Below are 20,556 nucleotides of genomic sequence, written 5' to 3'. Positions count from 1 at the left end.
CCCTGGGTGTCACACAACCCCCCTTGTAGATAGTGCCTTTTTTACAGCCCCCCCTGTAGATAACGCCATACAGCCCCCTTTGTAGATACCTACGGGGGGGGGGGTTTAGGGGGACGACAGGGACGTCCGGCCTGACCTCACTTAGACCACGCTGCCAGCACGTCATTCACCATTTCACATCATTCACCATTTGGCTCTGTCACGTTAGGTGACTGGACCTCTCCTGTCACAGCACACCCCGACCTCACTGACCAGTGTCCTTTCCTTGGCTCAGTTCGCTCTACACTCTACTCAAAAAAACATTTTATATATCCACAGGTTGTCAAGTCTCAGATACAGGTCCAATATCTCTCTAGAGCAGGGCCCCCTAAATCCCGTTATACCTCTTTGTGTTGTGGCTGACGTGTGTGATTTCCAACCATGAAGAAGAAAACCGGGTAGCTTGCCGAGCTGCTTCTGTAAGTCCAATAGAACTGAACAGTAGTTACAGAGACTAACTCATACTATGCTGCTTCCGTAACAGCCATTCACTACTATGGGAGTTACAGAAACCAAGCTACGCTGTTTTCTTCTTCATTGTTGGAAAGCAAAGGTAAAGTGGGGTTTAGGGGTCCCTGTTCTAGAGATGGGTGCAGGTCCCAGAGGTGGGACCCAGCCTGACCTATCCAGTGGGTAGGTCATAAAATGTCCCAGATGGGAAAACTCCTTTAAAGTTGGAACAACTTACTGCTGCAAGCATTTCTTTTCAAAACTTACCTTTGCAGAGAGTCGACTGCACTCCAGACTGACAGATGTAGTAGCAACATCAATACCAGCTAACATCACTCCTCAGAGAGAAGCAGTTCGACATCACATTAGGGGTGAGTTAATTGAATGTTTGACCAAAATATAGCAGGTTAATTTTTAAGTTGATAATTTTATATGGCCCGTGAATAATTATGTTATAAATACTAGCCCTTTGGCCCCTGAGTTAGAGACGCTGCTCAAATCTAACCACCTTTAAGGGGAAGGTGTCACGGAATTTTTTTTTATATGTTTTTGCTTTTAGTATGTTCAAATAAATTTTATTTATTTGTGTTTTACTTTCTCTCTTTTACTTCACTATGGGGGCTGCCATATTTTTTTTTTTTCCATCTCTGTATGTGTCGATTAACAACACATACAGAGATGGAATATGGCACATACGTCCCCATAGAGAATGCGAACGGGAGCCGTTCCATTCACTATAGCGTACACCGTCTGTGTGGGAACGGCGCATGCGCCACTCCCACCTTTGTGTTATACTGTGTATTTACCACTGTATCTAATCCTCCTAAACTGTGAATTCGCTCAAAAAATGGTGGCAGTGTAGGAGGTTTGAACATTCAACACCCTCCTTTCTCCTGGCAAGTAGCCAGGATAAAGGAGGGGGGATTGTATGAGGACACTAGAGCAAGTGTGTCTTCTCCAATTTTGCAGCATAAAGCAATGTGGTTGCTTTACCACATGCCAATGCTGCAATTTTGGGAATTGCTCCCTCTAGTGACCAGCACATGGAAATGTTATAAATTAGAATCTAATTTATAATATTTCTTGACTTGTGAAAAAATTAAAACAATGTTTCATCATTTATATATGAACAGTTTTACCTAAAAAAAATAATAAAACTTTCTAGCGACACATTCCCTTTAACTTCAATGGAGAGCCATGTGGCCACCTCTCCACTGAAGCCAATGTAGCTATTGGGCATTGGCGATCAGGGGACATCCACATACTGTAGCCTGTGGATATGCCATAATTACTTGAAGGGTCTCATCTGACGACATTTTACCCTCTAAACAGCTGAATTTCCAAGGGGAGGTTGCAGCCAGCTAGTATTACTAGATAACCATTTAGATGAATTGCCATCTATGTAATTCATGGATGGATTAAGCATGCATGAGTGATAGCTGCCACTTCGGCTCAGAGTGGAGTCTCGAGTACATGCCCCCTTAGGACATAAGGGGCTGTTCTGATCGGATAACCCTTTTCATAGAACAGAATTAAGGCATCTTAAAAATGTAATGACAATCTGGAACGAAAAATAAATTAAAAAATATTCAATCTCCAGAAAGGTTTTCATGGAACATTTTATTCTCCAATTGAGAAATTTCTGTACATTAAAAGCACAAGTGCTTCAATAAGTTTAGTGAAAATGGAACCAGGAACAAGCAAACAGCAGTATCCACAAACTGGTGACAGTTTACTCAAAAGTAGCCAGGAAGTTCAGTACAATTTCTTTCAGCTTGGCGTCTGCCTGCTCAGAGATCTTCCCGTCAGTCCTAAAACATAAAAAAAAAAAAAAATGAGGAGAGTAACAGAATATGGAACAATTTTCTATATTAAAATCAGACTGCAGTATGGGAATGTCAGATATATTGTTATTATTGCTTAAAGGGGTATTCTGGTTACAAGTTACCCCCTATCCTGATAGGGGGTAATTTGCTGGACAGCAGGGACCCCCACTGATTATGAAACCGGGGGTCCCATACCCCATTTGAATGGAGCTGAAGGTCACTCATGAGCACTGCCGCTCCATTCTCTATGGGAGCACCATAGTTAGCCAATTACAGCGTTCAGCCAGCTCTGGCACTCCTATAAAGAATGAATTGAGTGACAGTGCGCATGAGTACAGATGGGGGTAATCTGTAACCGGAATACCCCTTTATTTGAAAACAAATTGCTGTCTTAAGCTTCTTAAAGGTTAGACAGCTACAAAAGTATATGGCTTGCAGAGAAAAGTGGGTATTCTATTCCAGGGGTATTTGACCCAATGAACTTTGTATTCTGCTACTAGATTACAAAGGCGGACACTAAAAACACAATGACTATTTCATTGGGTTGTTAAGGCTAAAGATACATACTAAGATGAGACTGGACGATTCTGTATTAAACATATACATGCCACATAAGGTTTACGTATGAAGGTAAAGACTATTCTTTGTCTGAAATAAAAATACGTCTAACATTAATTGCAGAGGCTCATTGGAACACCAACTCTGCGTGACTAGTTAGTCTCTCCGGCCAGTCTCTCTAAACCTCAAGAGTATCAGGCGACTTGGAACTCAGACAATTGCAAGTCCTATTTATAAGGGACTAAGTAAATATGCAGCGACAGGAACATAAGCTCCTATGGGTGCGGTATAATGACCTGGTACATGAAGCCTGAGGGCACCTCAGAACACCGCTTTCAGGCTCCTTTAACATACCTGATGCCAGCAAGGATGTCCTGGTGTTGGCTCTTCACATGAGCAAGGAAAGCAGTCTCAAATTTTGTAATTTTGCTTGGTTCCATTTTGTCCAGATGACCCCTCACACCAGCATAGATAACGGTTACCTGTTCTTCAATGGCCATGGGAACTGAAAGAATAAAAATATGTTTAAGGTCAGGATCAGTTTTGATGCAGTTTTTGGCTCCCTTAACCAGAAGTGGATCCAAGAAGGGTATACAGGCGGATGCATCTTTCTTCATTTTGTCCAGTGTTTGGCTGAAAAAACAACTGAGCCAAAGACTGCCAGGTTAGTTATGTTAAAATTGAAAGACCCTTCTGAGAATGTCACTTTATTGTAGATTTTGAATTCATGTCTCAAGTCAACATAGTTAGGGCAAAACGCAAGAGTCCCAAGTGCATTTTAACTCCTTCGTGATGTAACTAATTTTAGCCTTAAAGGGAAGGTGTTGCGGGAAAAAAAAGAATTCTATATAAATTTGCTTTTAGTATATTATTAAAATAAATGTTATTTGTGTTGTACTTTTTTCTTTTTACCTCACTATAGGGCTGCCATTTTTTTTTTTCATCTCTATGTGTCATTAATCGACACATAGAGATGGAAAAAAAAATGGAATACGGCACATACATCCCCATAGAGAAGGTGAACGGGAGCCGTTCCATTCACTATAGAGTACGTCATCTGTGTGGGAACTGAGCGTGCGCCGCTCCCACACAGACCAAAAGGAAGGTCTTCTGCAGAGCGACATCCGGCGCCATTTTCATGTGGGCCGGAAGCCGCGGCCGGACAGTAAGAGGACTATTTCCGGTCGCGGCTTCCGGACATATGTTTCAGGCAGCGAAGACGAGTAGGAGCAGCGGCGGCAGGAATGTTATGTTCGTGTAAGGGCGGATTTACACGAGCGTGTGAGTTTTGCGCGCGCAAAAGGCACTTTACAGCTCCGTGTGGCATCACATAGTATGCGCGGCTGTGTGATTTTCGCGCAGCCGCCATCATTATGACTGTTTGTAAACAGAAAAGCACGTGGTGCTTTTCTGTTTGCAAACATACTTTTAACTGCTGTTGCGCGAATCACACGCGTCCCACGGAAGTGCTTCCGTGCGATTTCTACGCACCCATTGACTTCAATGGGTGCGTGATGCGCGAAAAACGCAGAAATATAGAACCGGTCATGTTTTACGCAGCGGACGCACACTGCGCAAAAACCACAGACAGTCTGCACTGCCTCAGACTTGTATAGGTCCGTGCGACCCACGTGAAAATCACGCGGGTTGCACGGACATAAATCACGTTCGTGTAAATCCGCCCTTATACTGTCTGATTACCACTGTATCTAATCCTCCTACACTGTGTGCCGGCATTTTCTGAGCGTATGCACAGTGTAGGAGGATTACAAGATTCAATCACCTCCTTCCCCTGGCACTAGCCAGAATAAGGGAGGGGGGATTCTGTGAGCTCACTAGAGTGTCTACACCAAATTTGCAGCATAAAGCAATGAGGTTGCTTTACCACATGCCGATGCTGCAATTTTGGGAATTGCTCCCTCTAGTGACCAGCACATGGAAATGTTATAAATTTGAATCTAATTTATAATATTTCCTGACTTGTGAAAAAATTAAAACAATGTTTAATCACTTATATACTAACTATTTAACTGAAAAAATATATATAAATTTCTAGCGACACATTCCCTTTAAAAATGGAACCAGTCAGTCCATTTATGCTGCCCTCTAAGGGCAACGACAGGCAGGCGGGCGGGCAACGACAGGCAGGCGGGCGGGCAACGACAGGCAGGCGGGCGGGCAACGACAGGCAGGCGGGCGGGCAACGACAGGCAGGCGGGCGGGCAACGACAGGCAGGCGGGCGGGCAACGACAGGCAGGCGGGCGGGCAACGACAGGCAGGCGGGCGGGCAACGACAGGCAGGCGTCTGTCTCTTGTATGATCTTAGATTCTGCCTGTTGCATTGAGGTCAGCTGTATTACACAGCTGATACCCACTGAGTTCAGAGCACGCTCAGCCCGTGAGCCAGTCCGCGTAATCTCAGAAATGTTCCCCTTCAGAGGCCGAAGTAAGAACTGCAAGTACAGTATATGCAGCTTCCACTTGAACCTGCTTTAGCACAGGCTAGATCGCAACTAGTGCTGGGATCCTGGTCTTGTTTTAACCCCTTAACGACCGCCCACCGTCTTTTGACGTCGGGCGGTGCAGGTACTCAGTCTACAGCGACGCCTTTTGGCGTCGCTGTAGTAGTGGGTTTAACGGCAGCCTGGTCAAGTCTGCACTAAAAACCGGCTGTATGTAACAGATCCGGTTCTTAGTGCAGCCATCAGGACCTGCCGATTTCGTCGTAACAGCATGTGACCGCTGTGACAGCCAATCACAGCGGTCACACGCTGTTACTGTGTACAGAGCTGCTGGGAGTGTCTAAATGAAAGCTCCTGCTCTAACGAGCTGTTGCTAGCAGCTCTGTTCTTAGAGCAGTGATCAGGAGCCAATAGTAATGGTTCCTGATCTTTTGTGTTCACTATGAGATCCAATCAGTGATCACTACTGTAAAATAAAAGTAAAAACATGTATCTGTTTCTCCACTCTGTTTTAGCTGTGGAGAGAAACAGATACAAGTGTGTCAGTGTCCCCACACAAAATCACTTGTTCCTCACATAGTTTAAAAAAAAAAAAACATTTTTCAGTATATAGTATATACACACATATATATAAATATATTTACTGTATATACTAAGAATCGTACTATAAACGACTTTCTTTTTAGGGTAGACGGCGTAGGGTTCTGTTCTGGGCTTAGGTTTACAGTTCGTGTTAGGCGTAGGGTTTAGGTTTGGAAAAAAAAAACATTAATAAAAAAAAATAATAATTTTATTCTTTTAGTGTGATTAGTTGATAAAAAAATTGAAACTGCTAGTTACGTTTATTATTTGCGGTTTAGACTGTATTATCATTATGGCTGCCAAAAGATACAGCGTTGAGGATGCCTATCAGATGCTATGCTCCGATACGGATTCTGCATCTGAAGTTGAGCTTTTTCTTGAAAGCGACAGCGTCGCTTCAAGGGATTCTACAGATATGAGACCCAGTGATATGGGAGACGGCGCAGTTGCCACAACGTCCGTTCAAAGTGCAGCCCCTGAAATTGCGCAACCCCACCAAACCAATTTAGTGTGGGAACCCACAAGTCTATTTTCTCCCACCATAAATGACTTTATTGCTACTCCTGGCATAAGTCCCAATGTCAGTAATCTTTCACCACTAAATTTTAATATTTTTATTACGGACCAAGTTTTGGAACATTTTGTGCAGGAAACAAATTTGTATGCCAGGCAGTATATTGCCAATAAGCCTTCATCACCTTATGCCAGGTTGTGGAATCCCACAAATGCAACGGAAATAAAAAAAATTCTGGGCCTCACCCTTAACATGGGAATTATAAAAAAAACCTCTATTAGGTCATATTGGGCATCAAGCCCTATACATGCCACCCCCATTTTTTCTGGCATTATGTCACGCAGCAGGTACGAAATACTTATGCGATTTCTCCACTTTACTGACAACCTACAGGCACCCCCTTCCAGCGACAGAAGCCGTGACCGGCTGTATAAATTAAGGCCTTTGCTAAATTTTCTTAATTCCTCCTTTTTAGGAGCATATACCCCTGAACAAAATTTAGCAGTTGAGGAATCGCTAATGAATTTCAAAGGGCGTCTCTCATTCCGCCAATTCATACCCTCAAAAAGTGCAAAATACGGGGTAAAGATCTACAAGTTATGTGAAAGCACTACTGGCTACACATGTGCATTTAAGATCTACGTGGGTAAAGACAGTGAATTCAATCCACCAGGGTGCCCTCCAAATATTGGCACCACTGGTAAGATTGTGTGGGATTTAATTGGCCCTTTCCTACACAAGGGGTATCATGTATACACGGACAGTTTTTATACCAGTGTGCCATTGTTTAGCACCCTTCATTGTGCCAACACCGGAGCCTGTGGCACAATACGCAGGAATCGCAAAGGTTTCCCACGTCAACTTGTGGATAAAAAACTACGATAGGGGGAGTCATGCACTTTTCAAATTGAGAAGATGCTGGCTTTAAAATTTCGTAACTGCAATGACGTCTACATGATCAGCACTATCCATACAGGTGCAACAGCAACTATTAGGGTATGTGCACACACACTAATTACGTCCGTAATTGACGGACGTATTTCGGCCGCAAGTACCGGACCGAACACAGTGCAGGGAGCCGGGCTCCTAACATCATACTTATGTACGATGCTAGCAGTCCCTGCCTCGCTGCAGGACAACCTTCCCGTACTGTAATCATGTTTTCAGCACGGGACAGTTGTCCTGCAGTGAGGCAGGGACTCCTAGCGCCGTACATAACTATGATGCTAAGAGCCCGGCTCCCTGCACTGTGTTCGGTCCGGGACTTGCGGCCGAAATATGTCTGTCAATTACGGACGTAATTAGTGTGTGTGTGTACATGCCCTTAGTGAACGTGGGGCCGCTGCAGATAGACAAAAGCCTGTGTGTGTCATCGGCTATAACAAATTCAGGTTGCGATGCAGAACGCATTTGTCCTGTACAAAAAATCAGCGGGCAGGGCGACATTCTTTGAATTTCAGGAGAAAGTGATTGAAGATCTCCTATTTCAATCTGCAGACCAGAGTAGTCCATGAGTCAGAGGATGTACGCCGACTTGTTGAAAAACATTTTTTACACCCCATCCCTTCAACACCTAACCAAAAATACCCAAAAAAAACAGTCGGGTCTGCAGCAAACGAGGACAGCGAAGTGAGTCACGATATTATTGTTCCGCTTGTCCTTCCAACCCCGGTCTATGCATAAGTCCCTGTTTTGAAATCTATCATACCGTCGCACATTACTAATTTTCTTTTGTGAGCTTTAAAAGTTAAAATGCAGGATTTATTTCGGATTTTATTTTTCTGTACACCTTTTTTTTTTTTAGGGAAGCAGCTTCGCTTTATATTTAGGAGATGCCAAAATTTAGGGTTCTTTTAGAGATTTCTTTTTTTTAATCACTTTTTTTGGGAGGGAGGGAAATATACTTTTCTAGACTGAGTCATTTTGGGATATAACCCAGTTATATAAAGTGGAATAAGGCCCTGAAATTCATTCAAGATAAAATTGTGCCCTGAAAGCTTTTTATTTCCTTTTCCGTTATGACTATGTCCTGCCATAAATAGCTGTTTCTCACTGGGGATACGGCATCATTTTTTCTTTTTATTCTGAGGATTTCTAATAAGCGAGCTGTTCCTTAACAATACACTATGGGCTTTATTACAGTTTTGTTCGGGTTTTTGGTGGACCTCTTACACCCGACAATACTTCTAGAAATAGCGACATTAATTTGGGGAGTAGTGGTCCTTTACTGTATCTATACATACGGTGTGGGACACTGCCCCTTTATATATTCTACAGGTGATTGGTTGTTTTGTGCACATGGCGGTTCCTACCTTGCCGGGCAGGGGCTTGTTATGGTGTACCCCGTCACTTGGCACATTCGTCCCTTATATAGGGATTGATGGAGCTAAGGAGACGTCGTATGACCAGTCACTTTGAATAATAAAGTCATTACAGCCCTACAAATTTTCTTTCATCCTGTGAACATGCTCTAGTTTTCCACATAGCTGGATACATTCTTCCTCCTTTTTTTTTGGATATATTGCCTTTTTCCGCCAACAGTTTAATACATTTTCCCACTCTAACTTACTATATATCAGAGCGGGTTGATATACATAATGTCTATGGACTGACATGATTTCAGGACAGCTGCTTTCTTAGCACGACATAGTCATAGGGTGTAGAAACTGTTAGGGACATCTATTTCTCAATCTAGAAAAGTAGAATCCTCCCATTTTCAAGCAAAATGTGTGTCCTGAAAGCCTCCGGGTGCTCCCTTCTTTTTGGGTCCTGCCGTGTGTCCAGGAAACGCATTAGGGCCACAATGGGGATATTTTTGAACACAGGAGAAACAGGGTGATACATTTTCTGGTGCATTTCCTTATTCTCATGTCCTCTGTACAAGAAATCTGACCTTAAAATGACACATTTGTGAAAAAAAGTGAAATAAAATTTTCTTTCCACCTGCTTTGCATTACTTCCTGCGAAAACTGTGGGGTCAAAATACTTGTAGTACACATCTAGATGAATACCTTAGTTTTCAAAATGGGGTCATTTATGGGGAGTTTCTATCTTTTTGGCAGCTCAGTGCCTCTATGTATAATGGGACCTGAAACATTTTCAAGCAAAATGTGTGTCCTGAAAGCCTCCGGGTGCTCCCTTCCTTTTGGGTCCTGCCGTGTGTCCAGGCAACGCATTAGGGCCACAATGGGGGCATTTTTTAAAACAGGAGAAACAGGGTGATAGATTTTGGGGTGTGTTTCTTCATTCTCATGGTCACTTTACAAAGAAATCGGTCTTCAAAGTGATACTTTTATATAAAAAGTGTTGTGTTTTTTTATTTCACCTGCTATGCATTAAATTTAGCAAAAAACTGGGGTCAAAATACTTACAACACCCCTTAATACCTTAAGGGGTGTAGTTTTCAAAATGGTGTCACTTGTGGGGGTTTCCACCATTCTGACACCTATGAGCCTCTGAAAACCTGGCTTGGTGCAGGAAAACAAAATGTACTTCAAAATGTATAAAATTATTACTAAACTTGTAAGTCTTCTAAATTGCGCAAAAAAAAAATTTTCTTCAAAACTGCTACCAAAATAGAGTAAAGCGATGGAAATATATATTTAATAAAAAAAATTGTACAGTATGTGTGTACATATGTGACATATTGCAGTTAATAGGGAAAAATTATAATTTACAAAATTTTCCATTTTTCTATTTTTTTATTAATTTCCGCAAATCGTATCAGTCTACTTTTACCACTAAAATAAAGTACAACAGGTGACGAAAAAACAATGTCAGAATTACTTGGATATTCAAAACTTTCACAGAGTTATTCTCTGATAAAGTCAGACATACCAGATTTAACAAATCTGGCTTGGTCATTGTCTTTTCAGGCCCGGTCATTAAGGGGTTAAAGCAAAGGTTCTTGGTTTTAAAACAGGATCAAAATTTAGAGCTAGTCTTAGGAGTAGCAGCTCCATCTGCACACTGCCTGAACAGTGTGAATGCAGGCTTAACTGTAAGGGCACGTTCATACGTAGTTTCAGGTGTATTTGAGCGTAAACGCTTTAAAATAAACCAGCAAACACATTAGCAAAACTTACAAACGGCTTCCCATTAAATTCAATAAGAAATACACTGCTGTTCACATGAGGTATTTTTACACTGCTGAATAAAAAAACAAAACAAAACACCTCGCAAAAAGTAGTAACATGTTACTTCTTGGTGTTTTTTGGAGTGGATTTTTCATTGACCCTAAAAAATGCCTCAAGAGAAGCTTCAACTGAAAATAAGCTTCAAAAAAAGCTTCAAAAAAAAAAAAATGCCTTGAAATCAGGTTCTCTTGAAAACCGCCCCAAAATTTTCAGCTAGTTTATGTACATGTGAACATACCTTAAAGAGGCTCTGTCACCAGATTTTGCAACCCCTATCTGCTATTGCAGCAGATCGGCGCTGCAATGTAGATTACAGTAACTTTTTTTTTTTTAAAACGAGCATTTTTGGCCAAGTTATGTCCATTTTTATATTTATGCAAATGAGGCTTTCTAAAGTACAACTGGGCGTGTTTAAAGTAAAAGTACAACTGGGCGTGTATTGTGTTCGTTACATCTGGGCGTTTTTACTTCTTTTACTAGCTGGGCGTTGTGAATAGAAGTGAATGATGCTGACGAATCAGCATCATCCACTTCTCTTCGTTACCACCCAGCTTCTGGCAGTGCACAGACACACAGCGTGTTTGAGAGATCACACTGTGATGTCACTTCCCCAGGTCCTGCATCGTGTCGGACGAGCAAGGACACATCGGCACCAGAGGCTACATTTGATTCTGCAGCAGCATCGGCGTTTGCAGGTAAGTCGATGTAGTTACTTACCTGCAAACACTGCTGCAGAATCAACTGTAGCCTCTGGTGCCGATGTGTCCTCGCTCGTCCGGCAGGAAGTGAGTGACGTCACAGCGTGATCTCACGAGGACACGCTGTGTGTCTGTGCACTGCCAGAAGCTGGGTGGTAACGGAGAAGTGGATGATGCTGATTCGTCAGCATCATACACTTCCATTCACAACGCCCAGCTAGTAAAAGTAAAAACGCCCTGATGTACATACACAATACACGCCCAGTTGTACTTTAAAAAGCCGCATTTGCATAAATATAAAAATGGTCATAACTTAGCCAAAAATGCTCGTTTTAAAAAAAAAACAAAAAACGTTACTCTTCTCTACAGCTCAGCGCCGATCTGCTGCAATGCGAGATAGGGGTTGCAAAATCTGGTGACAGAGCCTCTTTAAAGGTCCTTTTTCCTAAAGCCCAAACACAGCTCAGAACAAACAGTAAGGGTATGTTCACACGTCCAAAACTAGTGGCTGAAAATGACAGATCTGTTTTCAAGGGAAACCAGCCGCTGATTTGAAGGTGTTTTTTGAAGCTGAAAATTAATCTCCTCTTCACTTACTACTTAGGTATTTTTAGAACAGATTTTCCATTGGAAAAAAAATGCCTCAAAAGAAGCCGACCTGTTACTTCTTACGATCTTTTTTTAAAAAAAATATTAAATTCAGCAGCAGAAAAACACGCTGCTGTTCACGAGGTGTATTTCCCATTGAATTCAATGGGAAGCAGTTGGTAGATAGTTTTGAAAGTCTATTTAAAAATTAGTTCATGCTCAGAAATAGGCCTGAAAAAAAACCTCCAAAAAAACCATACAAACATAACCACCTAAGGGCAAGTCTAAGTTTGCTAAACCTCCATCACTAGTATAGCTGGAAGTCAGTATCGTACAGTTAAAGCTTACCATACTGTCCCTGCTTGAGCAGCTCAGTCAGACGGACACCACGGTTCAACAGTTGTTGGGTAGCAGCATCCAGATCAGAACCAAACTGGGCAAAAGCAGCTACTTCACGGTACTGAGCCAACTCCAGCTTCATGGTACCAGCCACCTAGGAATGGGGAGATCAACACTTAGACCAGGCGTCTTCTGGATCAATAATAGAAGACTTAAGACACTCGTTCAGAGAACTACGCACCTGCTTCATGGCTTTGGTCTGGGCAGCAGAACCAACTCGGGACACTGAAAGACCGACATTGATGGCAGGTCTGATACCTTTGTAGAACAATTCTGTCTCCAAGAAGATCTAAGGGAGCAAAAAAAGGGGAATTAACATGCACGTTTTGCCTTCTCATCTACCAGTGTATAAGCTTAAACCAATGCTCACCTGGCCGTCAGTAATGGAAATGACATTTGTTGGAATATAAGCAGACACATCACCAGCTTGGGTCTCAATGACAGGGAGAGCAGTGAGGGATCCGCCACCAAAATGGTCGTTCATTTTAGCAGCCCTCTCCAGCAGACGGGAGTGGAGGTAGAACACATCACCAGGGTAGGCCTCACGACCAGGAGGACGACGCAGCAGCAAAGACATCTGACGGTAGGCCACGGCCTGGGGACACAAGGCAAGAAAAACTAACGGTTACCTGATAGCTAGAGTTTAGACTCATTACAGAAACACTGCAGCAAGAATTTAGTTACGGCTGGGGCTCCACACACGAGTAGCAGTAAAATGGAGTTACTGCAACCTAGGGCTGGACGATTTGCCCAAAAAAATAAAAATAGAACCTAGATTTTTTTTTCCGACACTATGGACTAATTCGATTCCAATTTTCAGATTTTTGTTAAACTGAAGAAATACTATAAGAAAGGGTATTATGGTACATTGCTAGTAAACCATGTACAGTATATATAGTGTGGTGCATTATGAGCAGCAGGAGAACAGCGAGACCTGAGGCAGAATACACATAAAGGTCCCATTAACATACATTTTTTTCCTACGGTTAGCGTGTATGCCTGGAAAGATCCAGACATCCAATCAGCTACGGACAGTGTCAGGGCGGCTTGTGCGGTGTTCCCTCCGGCGAGAACAGACTGAAGCGCTCTCTGCAGAACCACCAGTCTGTGGTCACAGGAGGGAACACAGCGCAAGCAAACCAGACACTGTCCGTAGCTGATTGGACAGTCAGAGCCAAGAGATCACGCCCCCTTGCTATTTAGTTAGATAGAAACACCACATTGACTGTTCAGGGGCTTATTTACATATCAGGCACCAAATAGAATGGCACCGATATCTAAATAACGGAGGAAGACAGGAAAAAATGGAAAGTGAGAGTGTTTGACTGACTATTATATGCTGCACATGTATGGGCAGGTGAAAGGTTCTCTTTAAGGCCCTTTTACGCTGGGCAATCAGGCAGAAAAGCATTCATAAAACGCTCGTTGTTGATAATTGCCATGTGTAAACAGGGCAGTGATCAGCAGATAAACGAGCAAATGATCGTTAAGCCAATCGTATAGTTCCAAGTAAAATATTGTTGGCAGCACATCTGCCGACATGATAAAGTATGGGGACGAGCGATCGGAGTAAGGAGTGCTCGTCCCCATACATAGCTCCTCGTGACAGGAGCAAACAAGCCCCAATAAGCTGTCTTGTTGATCGGCGCACGTTGCACTGGCCAAAATTGGCCGACGTAACAGGCCCTTAGGTTACAATTAGCCTGGCGTAAATTCTAATTAATTTGTTGGGCTGCAGAGGTCACTCTCCTTTCTACAAAAGTGTTGTGGGTGGCTTCTGGTGTAGTAAATCTGTGTTCACATCACCGTCGCTTTCCGCTGAGGGGTTCCGTCTGAGGTTTGTCGGGCTAACCCCTCAGCGGAAAGGCAAACAGAAACCTTAGCTTCTTAATCCGTGAAGCGCAGCAGGAACTGAATGGGTTACGAAGCTGCCCGGGAGAACGGGACGCCGTATAAAACAATCTCTGGACTCAGTTACAGTTAGCAATCCCCAGTCCTCACTCCTGTTCATGGTCGGCATTCATTAAGTGGATGCGGTGTCTCTGCTTTTTAATAAAGCCTTTTGTTTTTTCTCTCCTGCTACGAGGGCTGGGCCTGTAACGATTTCAGGATTCAGGGCAAACCCAGATTCGTGCAAACTTAAAATGGCGAATCAAATTGGATTAGTCGCCCAGTCCCAACGCAACCTCAGGTTCTCTTTTCCCTATGGAGATAAAAGTAACGTGTAACACAAAAACAAGGTTTGAATTCCTGCAATCACGGCAAAGCACCCGCTGCAGTTTTACTGTGACCTAGGTGGAGTCACTGTGGAGCCCTAGTTTATTCCAGTTATAGCGGAGCACAGCAAAAGGCATAACCAGCCCTCAAGATTGCCATGTATGTGGGAACACCTTCACAGAGATTTTTACCTGTTTGGACAAGTCATCATAGATGATCAAAGCATGTTTTCCATTGTCTCTGAAAAATTCTCCCATGGAGCAACCAGAGTATGGTGCCAGGTACTGCAGGGGGGCAGCATCAGAGGCAGTAGCAGACACCACAATTGTGTACTTCATGGCATCTATGGAGAGGAGATTCATGTAAATATATTTTATGCCTTGACTGCTGAAGAGCAAAATAAAACAAATGCCCCTAAAAAGACAGCACAAATAAAAGCGGTGCTAAAAACCACCACGACGAGCCGCTCGTGATCTTAGCCCAACTCATACTACAGTTTTATTTTGCTATAGATCATACCTGCATCAGTAAGTCTCTTAACCAGCTGAGCCACAGTGGATCTCTTCTGACCAATGGCAACATAGATACAGTACAGCTTCTTCTTTTCATCAGTTCCATCGTTGAACCTCTTCTGGTTGATAATTGTATCGATGGCAATAGATGTTTTTCTGTGAAGTGAAGCGTTGGTCTTTTACCAATACAAACCAAATATGTGAGTTCTGCTAATACAGGACTATATTCGATATTTATTTTCATAAAACTCCAGCTGAACGCCATAAATCGAGCTTCAAACTAAACTGCAATTATGTTTGACAGTTAAAACCTAAAATTCTTATTGCTAAATACATCACACAAATGATGCAGGTTTGAGGTAATTGGGACGAAGCACGCTCACGAGGGGGAACAAACTGCTGCCAAAACCCTACCATTATAAATATGGAAGCAGCGGGCTCATTGCAGTACCTGCACTTCTAGCTCTACACAAATGAGGTCGTACAGGGGGTGTTCAGACTTGCGGCTCTACACCTTAGAGACCCTCCGGTTTCAGGACAAAATTATAAAAGTGATTTGGTGTATGGAGTAATATTACCTGCGGTGCTTCTGAAACTCTTAAGTCTATGAAGCACTACAGCAATTTTTTGGGACAGCATAGAGGGGTAACTAACAACGGCAGATCCACAACTGGCAGGGTGCCAGTTATTACTCCATCATAATTGAAACGTCCTGGGATTGGAGGGTTGCTTTAGGCAGAAAACCGCACCAGTGATTAGGAAAATTCAGGACAGTGGTCAGAACTTCTAGTACTGAGTAGGGTTGCACAATACATCAATATATTGATACTACTTTGATGCTGTGCACCCTCAAACTGTTCAATACCGTGAATTCATGTATTTCAGTACCAAGCAGTGCAGCCCTACAGTTTAGTATTGTAATACATGAATTTAGTGACTAACATTACGTGATGCACCCGACACCGTACTAATGAACGATTGCCCTAAAGACAGGACATGGGGGGAGGGGGTGCTTTTTTTAAGTGCATGTGCCATAGTCTATCTTCAGTGTCTGCAGCTCATTATTGCAGCGATGGCCGCATCATGTCATGTTGAATGAGTGGGCATAGCAAGTGTGCGTGATCAGAAGCAGGGCAATGGCTGTAATACATGGACGTAGCCCTGCTCGGACGGCAGAGATCAAAGAAACTTATCATCTCTGCTGTTTATTCCTTTGAATGCGGTGGTCAAAGCGGACCATGGGAATCCCTGTGATGCGATCAAGAGACATACCATATATGGATGGACAGCCCAGGGTCCATCGAGAGACCCCAGGGCCATCTGACCAGATTTCCTGTTGGTACACAGGATAATGTACTGTCATAGATAAAGTGAGGCACACCATGAGACTCATAATAGTAATTAACCCCATCATATACCTCACATTAACCCAATGTTGTCCACTATGACTGAAGTACATGAGGTTTATTACTATTATTGTGAGGCAAATTGAAATTCATAATGGATAACACCATATACCTCATCAGAAAATGGAAGGCCTTATGTGGAGGGGGGGGGGGGGTTTAGTGATGGGAAAGTATTGTTTTGATATCAAGAATCACAATTCTACACAGAGTATCGGTGTCAAAGTCCAAATTCTGGTATCGTGACAACCCTAGTTCGGAGGAAGGCAGACCACAGTGCAAGGTTTTACACATCATGTTCAGTAGGCTCCTATGAGAAGTGTCCTTACTTACCCAGTCTGTCTATCACCAATGATCAGCTCACGCTGTCCACGACCAATAGGCACCAGACTGTCCACAGCCTTGATTCCAGTCTGCATTGGCTCCCGCACAGAGATACGAGGAATGATACCTGGGGCCTTAAGTCCAACTCTTCTGCGGATCTTTGATCCAAGGGGGCCCTTTAAACAAAAGGAGTTCCATCAGGCAAAAGCCCCCTCTTAAATACATTACATCATGTGTACACATCATTCTTCCTCAAAAGTGAACAGAGAACTAAACAAGCTGCTAAAAGAAAACTATTCCCAAATGCTCAACTTACAAGTCAGAACAATTACCCCTTCCAGACACAGGTAGCCGAACCCTGTAAAGCAGAGGTCTCCAGTGGCTGACTAGCTGTTACAAATCTACAAGGCTCATGCACCGCCTATGGCCATCAAGTTATGAATTTAAAGAGAACCTCTCACCTCCCCATACATGTGCAGCATGTAATGGGGAGGGCTGCACAAACCCTTGGGCACTTTCCTTTTTATTTTTTCTACCTTCCCGTTATTTAGGTATCGGTGCAGTTATATTTGGCACCCAATATTTAAATAACCCCCTGAACTGTCAGTGGGGCGTGTACTGGCAAGGGGGCGTGTTACTACGGCTGCGACAGTGTCCAATCAGATATGGACAGTGTTACAGCAAGAGCAGACGACTGGAGAGATACTGCGCTTGCTCCGCCACCTCTCTATTCACTTTCTATGGAGCTGCCGGAGAGATTCCCAAAGAGCAGATATCGATCATCTAACTGGTAGACCTTCCTGGCTTAAATTATTATTATTTTTTTAAATAAAACAAATGGTCGAGGTCAGTATAGAAGTGTCATCGGAACAACCAGGCAGTTACTCAAGATTGTAACATGAATATTTTTGCAGAGTTGGGACAAGTCGCCTTTTCCTTCAGGTCAGACATTTGCCTTTATTTATAGCACGTACTTTAAGAATCTTAACGGCTGCAGATTTGGTTAAAGAGGAAGTTATAAAAGGTAATAGCCTCCTAGAAACGTAGATCAAGTAAAAATGCTCACCTTGCCATCAATAGCGTTTCCCAGGGCATCCACAACACGACCAAGCAGCTCCATACCAACGGGTACATCCACAATGGCACCAGTTCTCTTCACGATGTCTCCTTCCTTGATGAGTTTGTCGTTACCAAACACGACAACACCAACGTTGTCAGGCTCCAAGTTCAAGGACATGCCCTAATATACAAAAACAGTGAAATACACTCCACTTTATCTTACACATTTATATACAAAGACTACCCTACCCATTAAAGCAAAGCTCCCAATAATCCAACAGGGTAGAGGAGAACGCACCCTGAAATACCTACAACATAAGAACCAAATAGAGCACAAGCTTGTCACTTCCATACCAATGAAGAGTAGTGCCCTTTGCCATGGCAGAGAACTTGCCCAGGATGGCAGTATGAATTTTATGTTCGGTCAGACTGTTTACACCATGATGCTCATTAAACTTAGGATTTATTCATTCAAAAGTAAAGTCAAGTAGATTTATAGGACTTGGCAATTCCTGCCCGTAAGCATTTTATAAAGAAAGCCCATCTGATTATTCTGCCTACAGGAAAGTTGGCACTGGCACAATCGGTATACACATGTCATCTTTCACTGAGATTTATTAAAGGGCTCCTTCATGTTATTTCTCCTCTATGTGGGTTGGAGGGAGCAGCAGTTTACAGCTGGCAGCAGGGTCTGCAAATGCAAAGGCAGCAGACATCAACATACCTTAAGACCAGAGGAGAACTCCACCATTTCCTCAGCCTGAACATTTCTGAGGCCATAAACACGGGCAATGCCATCACCAATGGAGAGGACGCGGCCGGTTTCCTGTAGGTCAGCACTGATGTCTGCACCAAGGATACGCTCCTCAAGGATGGAGGATACCTCTGCAGTGCCTACAGACAGAATTGATAAACATAAAATCAGACAGTCCACCCCTTTAAGTATTTGCACATTTTATTACAAAGACCTCCAACCGGTGTCCAGCAGCAGCATATGAAAAGGACACTGGCAGTACGACCTGCATGTAGCACCTGCATACTGTGATCACCAAAGTAAAATCAAGGTCACCAACCCACAAAATAGCCATTCATAGAAGAGCTGTCACAGGTAAGGTCCATTGATAAGTAGAGGTTTGACATATGCTGTCAGTAGAAAGTCTAATCCTAGGAAGTCCTTGACACTTCACAGCATCAGGACGTGACTCCAGCCACGCAGCACAAGATCAAGTGACACTCACCAGTCTTTTGTAGCCATGATCCAGATGCATGGATGTCACGGGCAGCAACAAATGCAGCACCGAGTGCCTTTTTGGAGACCTGAGCAGAACAGAAATAAAACAAACAAAAAGGATACAAAACAAAATTCTCAATTATTCACTCAACATAAGATCTACAGAGAAGGAGAACAAAAAAAACAGGACAGGCCTGAAACAAAGCACAAGACAAGACACCAAGCGTAGGAATACGTCAGAACGGCATGAATCCAAGTAACGTGAAGGACGTATTCTAGGTGATAAATGGTTCAGACTACTTATGGTTGCAACTTAACTTTTATTAGCCAAGTTAGTTTGGCTGGATCTCATGGGAACACAAATAGCATCGATTCTATAGAAACACTAAGACAAGGCTGAAAAATGCATCACTTTGAGGTTTATGGAGCCAGCTGAGAACAAGGAGAGAATTCTGCCCCACATCGGGCACAGATTCAGCACCTCATACAGACAGTAAATGCAGACACGGTGATAAAATAGTTTGCATCCAATGAAGTTCTGATCAGATGAAGTCTTGATTTCTGATCATTGCTGCATTACAAAACCAGAGAAGTGGGCAATGTAAGGGTTCAGTGGCACCAAATCCAGACAGATTGTTTCCTATGGAAGAACCACGCCGATCACTGACTGTCCAGGATTTACACAAAATGGACAGCAATAACCAAAAAGAAGAGTAAAAGTGGATAAAGGAGCAAGGGTGCTGCACCGTCATGCCAGGGCCCTGTACCCCGCCTGCAGATTATTGCAGCCCCCAGGTTACACACATGGCAGCAGGAAGGGCACAGGATCCCGGACAGCCAGTGGGGCAGAGAACATCCGTTCATTATAATAAGGGACTGTCAGGAATGGCAATGACACCAGGCGCAATTGACCTTCACAGGACACCTGAGGCCTAGACGGTCAGTACAAACCACGAACTGGACTAAAGCACCGACCCTACTCCCTCCTGCTATCCCCGGTGACCTCTGCAGGTGCGCCCTGTAACGTCCAGGCCGCAGGGTGACGAGAAGAGGCGGAGTAGGCCCAGGCTAGCCATGCTGAGAGGTGGGAGTACGTAGAGGAATTAATGGGAGCGGCACCCAAACCTACCAGACCGGCCTGCCGGGGCAGAGAGCGGGCGAGAGTCGCGGCTACACGGACTGAGAGCATGGTTCCAGCGGCCGGCGAGGATCGAGGTGTCAACTGAATGGGATATCCTCTGTCCGTCTGTCCGTGCAGACTGAGAAGATGGCGGCCCGGCAGCGAGTTTGTGAAGGGAAGGTCACTCCCGCCCACCGCAGGTCCCGCCCATTTCTATTTTTTTATTTTTTTTTAGAACTAGCTTTATTCATTCAAGGGCAAGGGGACAAAGCAAGAACAACCTGAGCTGTAATTTTTCGTGACGTCATGAAATGTCAGCTCTAGATGGCGCTGCGGAGGCTGCCGCATTTTTTATTTTTTTTTAAACCAACTTTATTCATACAAGGGCATGAGGACACAGCCTGATGTGTACGTTCTGACACGAATATCCTCTAAGG

General features: G+C 43.5%; 1 protein-coding gene across 1 annotated transcript; it reads right to left on the bottom strand.

The window, feature by feature from the left end:
- Nucleotides 1–2,094: 2,094 nt before the first annotated feature.
- On the bottom strand, nucleotides 2,095–20,315 carry ATP5F1A (ATP synthase F1 subunit alpha). Its single transcript, XM_075840695.1, has 12 exons — nucleotides 20,129–20,315; nucleotides 19,007–19,085; nucleotides 18,493–18,662; nucleotides 17,776–17,949; nucleotides 16,719–16,885; nucleotides 14,990–15,138; nucleotides 14,662–14,813; nucleotides 12,624–12,848; nucleotides 12,435–12,542; nucleotides 12,203–12,347; nucleotides 3,228–3,378; nucleotides 2,095–2,300 (listed from the first exon to the last, which is right to left on the bottom strand). Exons 1-12 carry the CDS (start codon nucleotides 20,186–20,188, stop codon nucleotides 2,222–2,224), a joined length of 1,659 nt encoding a protein of 552 aa, XP_075696810.1. The 5' UTR covers nucleotides 20,189–20,315; the 3' UTR covers nucleotides 2,095–2,221.
- Nucleotides 20,316–20,556: the final 241 nt, after the last annotated feature.

Source organism: Rhinoderma darwinii, chromosome 1 (genome assembly GCF_050947455.1).
Source record: "Rhinoderma darwinii isolate aRhiDar2 chromosome 1, aRhiDar2.hap1, whole genome shotgun sequence".
Taxonomy (NCBI): Eukaryota; Metazoa; Chordata; class Amphibia; order Anura; family Rhinodermatidae; genus Rhinoderma; species Rhinoderma darwinii.
Note: the sequence above shows the minus strand (reverse complement) of the source record. Positions and strands in the feature narration are given on the sequence as shown.

Excerpts from the sequence above, each read along its gene's own strand:
- ATP5F1A (XM_075840695.1), bottom strand. The coding sequence starts at position 20,188 with ATGCTCTCAGTCCGTGTAGCCGCGACTCTCGCCCGCTCTCTGCCCCGG. Across the intron at positions 15,139-16,718 it reads ATTGGTGATAGACAGACTGG|AAAAACATCTATTGCCATCG; the intron begins GTAAGTAAGGAC and ends TTCACTTCACAG. Across the intron at positions 12,849-14,661 it reads ATGATGACTTGTCCAAACAG|GCCGTGGCCTACCGTCAGAT; the intron begins GTAAAAATCTCT and ends TTGTGTCCCCAG.